General features: G+C 39.0%; 1 protein-coding gene across 2 annotated transcripts in view; it reads right to left on the reverse strand.

Moving 5' to 3' along the window:
• Positions 1 to 14,407, reverse strand: part of PRKCH (protein kinase C eta) — a 99,908-nt gene extending 85,501 nt beyond the window's left edge. Inside the window, exon 1 of one of the 2 annotated variants that reach the window (XM_039319488.1) lies at positions 13,257 to 14,407. In XM_039319488.1, coding sequence (XP_039175422.1) covers positions 13,257 to 13,616 — 360 coding nt within the window. In that variant the 5' untranslated portion in view covers positions 13,617 to 14,407. The remainder of the gene's footprint in view (positions 1 to 13,256) is intronic. The other variant, XM_039319487.1, reaches the window with a different exon arrangement.
• Positions 14,408 to 14,773: the final 366 nt, after the last annotated feature.

Raw genomic sequence — 14,773 nt, forward strand, 5'->3', positions numbered from 1 at the left:
CAAATAAAAGTATAGTATGTTAGGGGTAAGAGTTTTAGCTAAATGTTCTACACTATGCAAAACTGAATTTCTCTATTAAAATAAACTAGACAGAAAGAAAATCAAGGTGATTTTAATGAAATGAACAGAGAGCAGTACATTTAGTTAGGAAAAATCAGAAACAAAACCAGAAGATGGAAGACCTTGTCTTGATAGCAGCATAAATAAAAAGAATGGAGAGAGGGGGATATATACTATAAGCTGAGTATCATTCACAGTATAATGCAGTAGCTGAAACTTTAATGCAATTCTGCATTAATAGAGATACCCCTAAATGATAAAGAAAATTTAATTACGCTTTGGTGAATTTTCCTTGGGAGGACTTACCCATTTCTAGGCACAATACAGTAGTTTGTTATCAATAAAATGGAAAGCTCCAGAGATACTTGTAGTACTGAAGATGTTATGAGGTTTGGAGAATACTTTCTACAAGGTAACTAGAAAAGATCTGATGTGTTGAGCCTAGAGAAGATCAAATGAAAAGGTAACATGAAACAGAAAATATCCAACCCAGTGTTTCTCAACTTTGGCAACTCTTAAGAATTCCCTTGCCAGCATCTTGGAAGTTGAAGTGCACACATCTTAAAGTTGTCAAGGTAGAAGAATACTGGCCTCATGTAGCAAATATATTTTGCTCCACAAGATTTGTAATAAATGCTTCACAGTAATAAAGTCAGAAGAATGTCCTGCAGAATGAGTATTTGACAGCAAGACTACTCTGGAAAAGAATGGATTGTTGTTCTTTTAGTTCCAGAAACAAAATTGAATTGAGATTACTAACTTTGTGTTACTTAAAAACTCCCTTCAAATATATACTATGAGCAGAGAACTTTTGCTACAGAAAAGGGAATCAAATACTGTGAGTCTTCTCCTGAAGTGGTCAAACATAATATAAATTAATTCAGGATTGAGAACTGCAATCACATAGAATGATAAATGCATTGTGCAATGACCTCATGAATAAACTAATGGTTTCAGTAGCATTTGGTTGGGCAAGAAATACATATACGCTTCCAATAATATTTCAATCTATACATAAATTAATATACTATACATAAATTAAAAAACATGAAAAACAATGAAAGTGCCTTGCACTTTCAGAAGTTTTCTGAGAGTTTGCCTCTTTCTTTTACACAGGAAAAAATAACCAGTGTAAAAATGCCTTAATTAGTAGAGTGGAAGCACCCTTCCTTGTAATCATTTCATTGTTCTGTAACACAATTACACTGTCTCTAAAATGCAGTTCGTACCACAACATGACACCTGAGTAATTGTAGGGTGTGTTCACGTTCCTTGGTGCCACATCATACTTGGGCTCTTCTGCTAATACGTTTATAACAGCTCATAAGGAAAAGGAGAGAGGAATGTACTTGTTCAAATCATAGTTGGAGAGTATCTTAACCTTAAAGGTCATCTACTCCAATCCATGTTCATTTTGAGTTTTTTGCATGGAGAGAATTAATTACATGCCATTGAATCAAGCCCAATCCCTAGCAATCACATGGACAAATATCCAGTATCTCAACCTACACCTATAGCTCTTCCAAGCATGTTTTAGGAATCTCCTTGATCCTGTCTTGTCACCAATAACAGCAGCAAGATTATTATATGCACAAGAAGAAAAAGTATTGAAATTTCCACAATGGAGACATGGACTGTAAAATGATCAGAATCAGTGGAAATGGCAGAACAGACCTATTTGGTCAGAGAGAAGAGGATAAATGTGTCGGGGAGGGGGAGCCATCAGAAACCAGGAGACTGAGTTCAGATTGGTCAATCTGAAAAAAGCAGACCCTACACTTGCAAGAAAATCAAGAAGAACATGACATTCTTAAAGATCGACTATTTATTCTTCTTGAGCCAAAAGAATAGGGTGAAGAAATAAATTAGGTTCCATCCTTTAAGCTGGGAAGATACAGATCATAAACTGCATTCTTGATAAACAGATGTTCAGGGGATTTGCTGCCCCTTTTTTGAGATGCACTAAAATACACATTGATCCTGGACACATCACTGCAATGCCATTAATGAATAATGTATCAAATTGGGCTCTGTTGATTTATAGAAATGAGGAATCTGTTTTTAGCTTCAGTTGCAGAAAAAAACAAGGCCCACTGTGTGAACAGTGTAAAACATTTTGCTCTATCTGTCCTAAATTTTGCAATATCCTTGCATATCTGAACTTTGCAACCTATTGCAGATACAGGTATATCTTCCTATTATAAAAAAAATACAGTTCTATTTAGTGCAGATTTCATCCAACCAAAACACAAATCAAAAGAAGTTGTGGGCAAATGTTATTATATCTCCAACTAGAATATAAGAAATATATAAATTCTCTTCCTGAAACTATTTATAGGCATTAGGCACAGTAATCCATCCCATTATAAGACATTGTAAAATGGAGTTATTAAAGTTGTAAAAATACTTTAGTAACACAAAATTGTTTTGTATTATCAGTGCAGTACAATATTGCACTGATGATGCTAAGCTATTAGGTAATGAAATATCTGCAAGCAAACAAGCTCAGAGAACACTAGGGACTCCATAATACAGTATTTATTTAAGATGATTTTCCATTACAGTTTTTAACATCTTCCATAACTTTTCCAAAATGGAACAAACCATCAATTTATATGCCTCATATTTGAACAGAACATCAATATTATTAATAGTTGGCTGCTGGATAATCACAAAAGAGAAGTATTCAATTCTTCATTCAACTATGTAGCTCCCAATGTAACCTTAGGCCACTAAATCTTCCTGAGCCTGACCTAGTTCATAAAACTGTTGTGAGGAGAAATGGAAAAAAGGTCATATGCTGCCCTAAACTATTCAGAAGAAGACTGGGATGTAATTAAACTAAAATTTTAATTAATTTCTCAATAATCCAACAAAATATGTTATACATACTTGTCTAAAAACAATATGGAATTTTACAATTCCAGAGAGCTGTCTAAATTCCCTTCTACAAGACTCTTCTACAAACTTACTGGTTATTTATGGTTATTTATTTGAAATCCCAAGTAATATTTCAGCCCTTAATGAAAAGGATGGAGAGTAGGAATAGTTGTGCTTTTCAATGGTTTGAAGCAATGGGACATCTTATATTGTCTGTTGTTACAGAACTCATTTCAGGCTCTGCAGACATGCTTGAACTGGTTGCTCTCTCAAGGAGAAAAAACAACTTTGTGCCCGGGCCAACCCAAGACTATTTGCAACCTGAGGCCAAGGACAGGAGGGCACCTGCTTCCACTGATGCTAGCAGATTAATGTATCTTAGTCTTTCTGATAAACCAACACCTTGTCCCACACCTGAGAACAATAGGCTAGCTCAGTTGTGGGCGAAACTTTTAGAGACCGAGTGCCCAAATCACAACCCAAAACCCAGTTATTTATCGCAAAGTGCCAGGGCCGCATCAGCATTGTGGTGCCCTCAGGGTGGGCATGGGGTGTGGGTCACTGTGTGGATGTGGCCCATTGGGTGGGCATGGCTGTGGTTGTCACAGCAGACTGGGTGGGCGTGGCTGGGGGGCATGGCCACCTCAATGTTGCTCATGGGGAGACGCCTGTGGGGGCTGGGCAGGGTTGGGGGAGATCCAGGGGGTCTCTGGTAGGTGGGGCAGTGGGCAGGAGGCCCAGCATAGATGGGGGAGGCACCATGGCGCTGATGAGGATCTGGCTTTCCCTGCTCGGGGTAGCCTTTGGCTTGCTGGGTGTGGGCATGCTCTACCACCTCTACTCAAGCTTGCTAGCTGGTTACTTCACCTCCTTTGTGCTGAGTGGGGCTGCCGCTCCAGGTAGTGGCAACGGTCTAATGGACCTTCGCAAGCTGCTGGCAGCGGCGGCACACGTGGCACAGAGAGGGCTCTGAGTGCCACCTCTGGCATGCGTGCCATAGGTTTGCCACCACTGAGCTAGCTTATAGGTTGCAGGACAATCACATAATATAAATCATCTCCTCTAATATTTTCTTGCTATATTCTAACATCTACTGTCCTAAGGCAGCCTTTTAACATTTTATGCAACTAAGAATTGACTTTTTCTACCACAAATCAGAATTGTCTGTTCCCCAGTTTCTATCAGAAGTATATGCTGTTTCAAGGCCACATGGTACCTCTTGCTTCACAACAAAAACATGTTCCTTGTATTATTTCCTTTGATTCCCACGGGTGATACCCACCATCCCCAATGGTACTTCCACATCCAGAAGAGGAAGCTTGTGATTGGGATAACACATCATACTAAGTCATGGGTTATTTAACTGTGATTATTTATTTATTTAATAGATTTACTGTACATGGTTGCCCATAACTTTTCATAAAACACTAGTGATTGGATTTATGCAACATGCTAAGTCATGAATTGTAGTATATAAATCATAGTGACTGAGTTCATGCAACATTCTAAGCCAAAATCAAACAAAAGACACTATGTGCAGTGTGTAAACTCTGTGTGGGAGGACTGAGTTTAAAAGGAAGAATGTGAAACTGGTTCATATTACTTAATCCATCACATTTGTTCAGCCCATCTTTTTTTCCATAGAATCATACTTATTTCAATTGAACAAGTGTCTGCAAATATACTGAATATGCATACAGTATACAGCAAGGAGACTGTCTAGATATGCACCCCTTATTTTGTAAGTGCAACAAAAATAAACTTTGAACAGCACTACACAGAGTTGGAACAGGTAACAATAGTGAGCTAGAAATTCCCAGTCCCAATTTTGATTTCACTAAAACAAATAATTTTGCACAAACTACACAACTTGGATATATCCCTTTCTTCCTTTGAAATAAGTAGTTGGAATATCATACAGAGTTATTACAAGGAATAATATAAATGAAGAATTCTGGGCATTTCAGTCCTATCAATTAAAAAAGTAGAACACAGGAAGTATATCTATTCTGTCCCAATTTCTGCCCTCTAGAATGATCTCTCCAACCCTTTTGTTGTTTTCCCAGGCCTGGGAGGCAGGGTGATTATGAAGATCCTTTTCTGCTGCACTTTTCTTTATTTTGGTTTGATTTCTTCAGGGGGTTTTATGTATTTTATTCTTCTAGTCTTCTTCTTAGTTTTGCTAAGTTAGTTTTTATTGTAAGCTGCCCAAAGTTGTTTGGGAGTTAGGCAGACAATAAATTAAATAAAACGAATAAGTTGTTTATATATTTAATATTTTCTAAGGCTACTTCTCCACAGCCTGGACTGAGGGAAATTATAAACAAGATACCGTTGTGTAGGAAGGCAATGGTTAAGACAAAGATTGTTAAGGAAGGCTTTAAGCTACCTCTGATTCAAACAATTCTCAGTGTAATAAGCTAATGAGAAAACCAGAAAAATGAAATAACTGAGAGATGGAAAGAATTCAGAAACTTGTGAGATTCTAAACACCCACGCCACACATCTCTACGTTGTGGCTTTATCAGTGAGCGGCATGGGTGCTGGGTTGAGTTCCTGTGGAAACAGTTACTGCACAGTTCAAGAAACGAAAGGCCCCAGCTTCTGAAGCTGCTTAGAATCAACAAACCTCAACAAGCTTCTTTCTCAATTAATTAACTTCAAATTTTATGCTGTGCTTTTCAGTCCCCATGGGATTTAAGGGCTGGTTATGGTTGTCTTGAAATATTCTAAAAGTTTTCAACATCCTCTCAGTATGGCTAATGCTTATGTTTAACAGAACATAACTGCAAGATAAATATATTCAATATTATTAGCTGTGCCCATAAGACATGTATGTTTGTATATAAGATCTATATTCCACTTTCCCAAACATCTGATATCTACATGGCAACTTGGCACTATCACATAGGTAGAAAAGGCAATAAAACAAAAGGACAATACTGATATAAAATTTAAAGCATTATAGTGGCACACAAAAAAAAGTGAACTGTATAATGCTATGGATTCCTACAATCTGGCACCTCCAACCTTTTCAGGCTACAATTTACATCAGCCATAGGCAGTATAGACCAGTGGTTCTTAACCTTTTTGAATGAATCGCCCCCTTGAGCCAATGAGGAAGTTGTCATCGCCCTCCTCCCCCAATATAACCTCTCAATCACAACATAGGAAATAATTCTTCAATTTATGCAAACACTTTTTTTGTTTTCTTTAAAATTGTCATCAGGACATATCGGTGCAAATAATTTATTTCCAGTCTTTTTCCCATATCTCCCATATTCTGGCCAATGGCGCGCCACTATATGGGTAGAGGCTAATGTGCAACGCGCATGAAGATAAGCGATGCGTATTCACATATGTACAGCATTCTGTACTGAAGCTAGCTGGAGGAACATTTGAAAACACAATTCAATCCACTAATAGCGAGCGATCTGATGTTTTTGTACGACAGATATACAGCGATTCACTGTACGAGAAAGTCTCAAAAGTGTCCCCAAAACTTCTCGCTCCATTGCCCCCATATCGCCCCCTTTTCATTCCTTCGCCCCCGCATCGCCCCTTTTTGTTCCATTGCCCCCCTGAAAAACGAAATCGCCCAGGTTAAGAACCACTGGTATAGACAATGATCAAAATGATAAGAATTCAAAGTTTTGGCTGTGACTCTTCCAAAAGCACCAAGAGATGTTTCTATATTAGAAGAGAGAAATGAGGAAGCATATGGCTGGTAAGTTATTGTGTGGATTGTACCTAGCTTTAATTAAATGAAATTAAATCACATGTTTACTATTTTTTGGAAGGTGACCTCTGCCACTGCATTCAAAGGTCAAACATGGCCTTTAGCTCAGAAAACTAGGTGCCTATCCCCAATCCTGCAGTCTAGAATACCTCGAGGTTGAAGAAGATAGAACAAATTATTGGACTCCTGAAGTAGAACTGAAGAAACCTTCAATCTGTCCCAAAGGTGCTTTTTCAAAAGGCAACTGGATTTTGTTTTTTCCTTTGAAGACATTTCACTTCTCATCCCAAAATCTTCTTCAGTTCTAAAGAAGAAGCTTCGTGGATGACAAGCAAAATGTCTTCAAGGAAAAAAACAAAGTCCAGTTGCTTTTTGAAAAAACCTTTGGGACAACCATGACCTGAATGGCTGAGAATCTCCATAGAAAATTTCAGTCCCCATTTCAGGGTAAATGGAAGGGGAGACAACTTCTTGAAGAAAAATGGGAAATAAATAAAATTTTGAACTCTCTTAATCTAAGCATCAGGCTCTTAATGTGTCCCAGGATCCAATTTGGGTTGGTCACGGGGACCAGGGGTTTAGTCTTCTGAGCTTTTGGACTCGTGCTGCAGTCTTAATGTATCCTTTGAAATCTAGCAATGACAAAACAAGGCCTAACCATTTATTAAGTCTATTTCTCTTATTCTCTGACAATAAGGTCAAATTATTACTACTTGGCATGCCTTGGTGATACCAGCTGGATTTTTAGCAAATATGGTCTCAGCCCAAGTAGAGGGCACCAAACTAGGAAAAGCCTGATTGAGATCTGAAGAGAATCTCAAGAACATCTATCCCCAGAACCTTACCCAATGGAAGCTGCATACGAAAATAGATAAAAAAATAATTCTCTAAATATGACCAAGGTAAATTACAGGAGCAGGTGATCTTTTAAATATCTCACCCTCAGGCCATCTGACTGTGTGAAGAAATGGAAAAGAAACTAAGAGAAGACCCTGATATCCATTCCAGTTGAGGTCTTTCATGACCTATTGTTTATCCGTGTTCTTTAGCACAAACATGCACAACCTAATGACCCATAAAAGGGGAAGAAAAGGATACTTGGAAAGAAATGGAAAATGCTTAACAAATTGTTTAACATTAAGCACGGAGTAAGTCAAGGAGTTATGATGTCCAGTTGGTTGTTTTAATGTTTTTATGGAAGAATGTATACAGAATGCTTCTGGTGATACGGAAAATGTGCTGATTCAGAATATGAATGTACATGTACTTTTATGTTGGCTGAAAATAGAAATGATTCGAACAAAATGTAATCACCCTTGTCCTAGGTAGTTATATTTAATATGGAGAATGAAGTCAACAATTGAAAATTATATATAAATAGTAAAAAGAAAGAGAGAAAGTTTCTTAACCTTGGTAGAAAGTTTACTAAAAACTGGAGAAATTTTATAATATGCAAACACTTGTCGAAAGATAATAAGTGATCTGCTGTAAGAAATGAATGCTTGTTGAAAGAAGCCAAAATAACCAATGCTTTTTTTCTAAACAAAAAAAAAGGTGCCGGAATTCACACATGTCATATAACCTGCCTTGCCTACCCTACAAGTTTCCATCCAAAAAAGGTGCCAGAACTCTGTTCTGGGCGTTCTATGAGAAAAAAAAGCCCTGAAAATAACCATCTGAGAAGGAGCTTCCACCCTCCTTGTTATATGGAAGCAAGAGTTGGGTATGTCAGAACAAATATAAAAGTACAATATAAAACATTAGGATTTTTATTTAAGAAGTGTTGTTGTATAATAAAGAAGAGCTAGGATGTGTGATAAAACAAGAAGAGACAGAATTAGTGAATGCTCAATTAATGTGAATTGAAAACCAGAGACATTGTGTATGAAAGAACTACATCCAGATAGTTTAGTCAAATAGAAAGAATAAATGAAGATGAAACTGCAAAATAAATATATGAAGGCAAAGTAAGTAGAAAAGAAGAGGAAGACCAAGAATGTCTTCATTGGATGGAGCTGAGAAGATCCTCAAAAAGAAGACTTCTTTTCTCTGCATACTCACATCTCACAAGATCTTAGAAGTATATAAAACCCCCTTTTTAATAATGTAAATATGAGGTGCTGTAGGATCTAAAGGATAGAGCTGTGCAATTTACAACATATGACAGTTCACAAATTAAACTAAATAAAAAATCCAAATGATGCAAGATGGTAGTGATCTGTTACAATATTCGAAGAGTTTCTCAGGAAAAAATTATGATCCCAAGTGATTTGAAAGAAAGAAGTATCTTCATGCACAACCTGCTATATCATAAAAGGTTGAAGTTTTATCCTACAGAGATAATAAAGAATAATGAGGTTGAGCATAGAAAAAATAAACTGTATGTTCATGCAATTTCTGCCTAAAGCATTTACCAATGATTTAAGAGATAATCTAATCCCAAGCAAAGCTCTCTTCTTTTCCCCAAATACCTCAATTTCTGATAATAATTTTAGCTATTTACTAAAGCTATTGAAGAGATGATGCATCCATTTCTTTTCCCCACTCAGGTACAGTAACGTCTTCTCTCTCCTCTCTGCTTTGGATTGACCCTTCTACCTGATCTCACAGGACTTTGAATATTTTTCACTGTGCAAACACAGTCCTGATCTCCCTGCTGTATGAATGTCTGCAGGACAACCTAACTGAGGGAGCAATATATGAGCTAGTCTTTATACCATCCAGAGTCACTTGGGATAGTGAGAAGGGTGGCATATAAGTTAAACAAACAAACCAAGTTTTACTGCCAGATAGATATAACCAATAGGCAACTTGTAGGAGGGAACGCAGAAAAGAAGGGCTGGAATTTGGAATTGTGGAAAGCTTGTCCTGGGGGACCTTCATCAAGCTCATTTATTTAATGTGTACAGTGTGGGATCATTCCCAAAATCTTACTCTTTCATCAGAAAACAAAATTTACAATATGAGGAATACTTCAAATAAATAACATGTACACGAAAACTACTCTGTTTTAATTTTGGGGTCTTTTAAGCATAATTATTATAGTTTGTTAAAAAAATATTTGCGGTTGTTATTTTACTTAAAGTCAGAACCTAGCAATATATTTGTATGTATTAAGATCAACTTCTCCAGCACCCTACATCTGATGTTTAAGTCTAGCATTCCTGCCCTAGTATACAGACATAAAGGATTCCCCTTAGGTTTGATGCTCTTTGATAAACCTTTTCATCTGACAAAACATTTAACCCAGACTTTTCCAAGTTAGGATTTTATGCAGACATCTTGGATTATAAAGTCTTTGACTTCAAGCCAGGTGGTTGGAAACAACGATCAGTATAGACCAGGATACCTATCTTTGGAAAGGCATTTAAGATTGCTATTAATAGTGGCAAATTGCAAGGATTAACTGTGTGCTGCGTGATGAAGCCCTCCATTTTGTACATCCTGAACTGATCAATAATTTCCCTATTATTTCCTACCCACCTTGGCATTCATGGCCGTAGTTGCAGTAAGATTCATTGATCCCATTCATAGCATTGGTGTTAATTTCAACAGTAAAATATAGAGTTTGTACATTCATCTGAGGCTGAATTAAGACCACTTCTGCCATTGGTGGGGAATTTGTGTGTCTGTAGGTGTATGTATGTGGGTACGTGCACTTGAAGAAAGATAGTCAGAATTAGCACTGAGACTGGAGAAAGGATTCCACAAGAGCATGTCACTCAGAGAAAACCTTTTCTCCAGTTGTGACAAGCATTACATTAAACGGCAAGGACTCATGAACTGGAATAAGGAATTATCCAGGGTATAAGGATGCTGAACAGAGATAATTAACCCTGAAATAATTATTATAGCATGTAGAGGTTGCAAGAGACCTTTTAGGTCATCTAGTCCATTCCCCAGTCAATGCAGGAATCCCCTAACCCCTAACTGACAGGTGGCTATCCAGATCCTATTTGAAAAACTCCAGCAAGAAGGAATTCACCACTATATAGACAGTTTCACCACTTAACAACTGTTAACTTCATCAAACTCCTTCTAATGTTTAGCCTGAATCTTTCCTCTACTAATCATGAAGACAAAAGGGACTTCATGAACAGGTCCAACAAGTTAGCAATCTAAATGGACCTGACTTACCTTTTAGCTTTTTGGATTGTTTTCCCCAATCTAGTTCACAGCCCCAGGATTTTCTAATGGTCTCCATCCATGTACTAACTAGTAAATGGATGCTTAATTTGATCACCTGGGTACTGCCACCTAGTTGGGAACTATGACATAGGAATAAATAAGAGAGACAATACACATTTACATTCTGGTACTGTTATTTCTTTACTTATTAGAATTTACAGACAAGTAGCAAAGTTTTCCATAGCCATTACGGTAACATCTGTAAGAGGGATCTATGATCGATTTCAGAATCTTCCTGTAATATATAGCTCATTCTGAGGCTTAGCTGGCTTCAGCAGCCGCATATTTGAGCAACGGAGCAAAAAAAAAGGAGTAAACTATGCACCCATGATAGGCCTTTGGGGTCCACAGAGAGATTGCACATTTCTGATTTAGAAATATTTCCCTTTGAATGGCAGAAGCAAATCCCTCTTGACTTGGCTGTGATCAGATAACAGGCACCATCTTTATTTAAAGTTGGAGCAGAAGACTTGTTTTGGAGGATCACATTCCCCAATGCCAAAAATGGGCATGATCATTGTTTTTCTCTCATTCTCCTAGCCCAGCTGACCCATTTTTGCCAGAATCACAATGGTTTGCCATGGACTTATGAAATAGGTCTAAGCCTCATACAATCAATGTGACAAAAGGAAAGGAGGACGGAACAGGAAATTTCTACAATAGGCTCAATCCTGGAATCTAGATTAGAAGTGATCTTATTTTGTTTATTATTTATTTTCCATATTTATTACTTTTATAAACAACTCAGGGTGGCGAATCTATCCAACACACCTTTCTCCTATTTTCCCTATAGCATCATCTCTGTGAGGTGGATTTGGCTGAGAGAAAGTGACTGGCCCAAAGTCATCCAGCTGGCTTTCATGGCTAAGTCAAAATTACAGGACTTCTAGTCCAACCCCCTGACTTATGAAAAAAATCCGCATAGTACCCCAGACAAAATACTGCCCCAAAACCTCCAGGGATGAAGGACCTATGATTTCAGGAAGCAGTCTGTTCCATTGCTTTACAGATCTCAATGGTTCTTGCATGACAAATTGCACTATGCTTTGATTTTAGAGAATGGCTGATGAGTGTCTTTTCCCCACAAGATTTTAATTGCTAGACAACTTCCCAAAGTTTCCAAGGAAAGACAACTTTCCCAAGGAAAGAGGTTTTTAGCCTCTTTCCTACATTTCCTATTAGTGGGAGAATCAGTAGGCAATGCATCTGTAGTTGCAATACACAAACATACTATCTCACCTCTTTGAACATGCAACATACCATTTTAAATAACTATTTTGCTTATTGAGGTATGGGCAAGGGAGAGGAGGGAAAAGCATGAAATCTGCTTAGAAGTCAACAATATTGGATTTATTTCATGGTGGATAGTACAGTCAAGTTCAAGTGTCTTGCAGAGACTTGACTCCTGTCTCTAAAAAAGTTGAAAATAAAAATACACTCTATTTCATATTTCAAGATCAGCCATACACTGGCCTACGAAGAAACTGAAGAACTGATGCTGTGGGCCAATGCTGAGCAAAAGATTTTCTTCAAGAAATTAGCAGGATTAAGAGCAAGAGTAATAAATGTATATCCTTCTTGGAACACACCATTAGGTTATGTAATTTATTGCTTTAATTTCCAAATGGCCTTGAAAAATAAGAAATAAACACAACTACCTATAGTGCAATCTCGGAAAACAGAAGAAGTTTCTAAACTTATAGATATCAAATTTGTTAGAGATCAACAGAATCTGATTCTGTAAAACAATAATTTTGCAGAAAAATGATAATTATCTAATAATTTTTAGAATAATGCATTCTAAGAGAGGATTCACATTTTTCCTCTTATAATTAGAGCCATGTTTATATTTTTGTATATTTCCTTTTTACATAAATGTATGCATTTTCATTTATTTTGTCAATAAGAATTAATTAAATTTATATGGCCACCCATCTCACATATGGAGATTCCAGGTGGCAAACAGCATTAAATAAATTGACAACTACGTAAATAATAAGTATATCTGCAATTATTAGTCAGATATAGTTTGAAAAATCACATGCCAGATGATAAATAGGAAAGGACTATCTTATTAATCATCCTATGTTTATGAACTTCTCCAAATCCAGATAAGCATACTGGACTAGATGCACTTCCGGTAACGTTCATATTATTAAAAAGAAGAAATAGAATGATAAATCATGGATCCCAATAATTAAGTTTTAGGTTCCCCAAAGATGAGAGTTTGGTATGTCCTCCGGCCTTGCAGAATAACATTGATTCATCTCCCAAATCACACAATCTGCACAGGCAGACCAAGGGGATGCACACCCATATTTATGTTGCGCACCAGCCCAGGTGAACACTCCACGGGAGTTCCAGTTCCCAAAGAGAGACAGCTACTTACCCATCCTTCAAAGCTGTCAGAAGACCCTGTGCCATGAAGCAGATCGTGAAAGGGCACAGTGCAATTGGCCACAAAGTCATCGTAGCCAATAGGAGTGCCATGGAAGACTGCCAACTCCAGCTGGCGCCCATCGGTGACAGGAGCAGAAAACTCCTCATTGTAAGTAGGTTTGTTAGTCTTCTGCTTGGTGCTGGTTTGTCCCACTCGTACCTGATCCACACTCACTGTGATGTAAGGGTCCAGCACTTGGTATCCCTTTTTGAACAGTGAATGCCGGAGTGACCAGCGGGTGGGCTGGAGCCCCACAGCCTCCCCAATGCGCACCTTCATGTACCCATTAAACTTCATCCCTCCGGACATGGCAGGTCCCACCTAAACCGAAACAAGGAGGCTTCCTCCCTCTCAAATAGGAAACTTCAACTTGGGGCACTCCCGAGTCCCAGCTGACTTGGGACACTATAGTCCTTGGGGGTCTGGGCAGCCCAGGGCCCCCGGTCTCCGGGCCATGTTGGTGTGTTCACACACACACACACACACACACACACACACCACAACTCAGTTCCTTTCTGCCTTCGGAGCCGGGAAGGAAATAAGCCAAGCTGCTGAATCACTTCACTCGCTGCTTTCTTCGCCTTTGGCGAGAGCTGCTGAGATCAGGGATCCAGAACACAAAGGAGAGACGGAGGGGAGCAAACCATTCTTTCAGAACAGCCTCAACTCCCGCCAGGCCCCAAAGTGGCTGCCGGCCCTCGAGCAACCGAAAAGCCTTTCCTGCTCTCCGGCTCGGGGGCTTCGGTTTCCTCCCGCCTCGTTCCTCTCTCTCTCGGTTCTCCAGCCCAGGAAGAAACTGCCTCAAAGAAGCGGCAGGGTGGCTTTTCCTGTCGGCGCAGCTCCTCCGAAGCGCCCGTTCACCCACACAGCCGCCTGCGGTTCAGTCCAGTCCTCTGCTCTGCCTGCCTGCCTTCGTTCCTGGCTGTTTCAGAGCAGCTTCGGCTAAGAAAAAGAGGCAAATAGTTATTAAGGGAGGGAGACACCTGAGGGATGAGACTGAAGAAGGGAGGGCCAAGAGGCGGGGCTTCCCAATCGTCCTGCAGGGACTTGTCCCGAGCCGCGGAGACAGCCGTGGGCCGTCGCCGCCCAGCGCTCATCTTTGAAGGCGCTCCTCAGCCAGCCGCAGTTCCTGCTCAACCCTGAATCCGCAGCACAAACCCTCCGTTTTAAATGTCCCCAATAGAAGAGAATATCTGTAGCTCAGAGTTGCAATAAGGAGTCCTTGGTGCTCTCTGAACTTGGTGGTCTACTTGCCAACGTTTTATTAGCCGACTAGGTAACAAGATCAGAGTTACCTAGTCAGGTAATGAAATGTCTGCAAGCAAACCACCGAACTCGGACTCCACAATTTTTAAATGTTTTTTCTGGTCTCAGATCTTCACTGGGCAGCCCCATTCACCGAGTTTTACCTTCAGATTTCCCCCAAAAGGCGTCTCCCAAAGTCATATTTAATCTCTACAGGCAAT

Source organism: Crotalus tigris, unplaced genomic scaffold (assembly GCF_016545835.1).
Source record: "Crotalus tigris isolate CLP2741 ecotype Arizona unplaced genomic scaffold, ASM1654583v1 scf7180000023598.3388751, whole genome shotgun sequence".
NCBI lineage: Eukaryota > Metazoa > Chordata > Lepidosauria > Squamata > Viperidae > Crotalus > Crotalus tigris.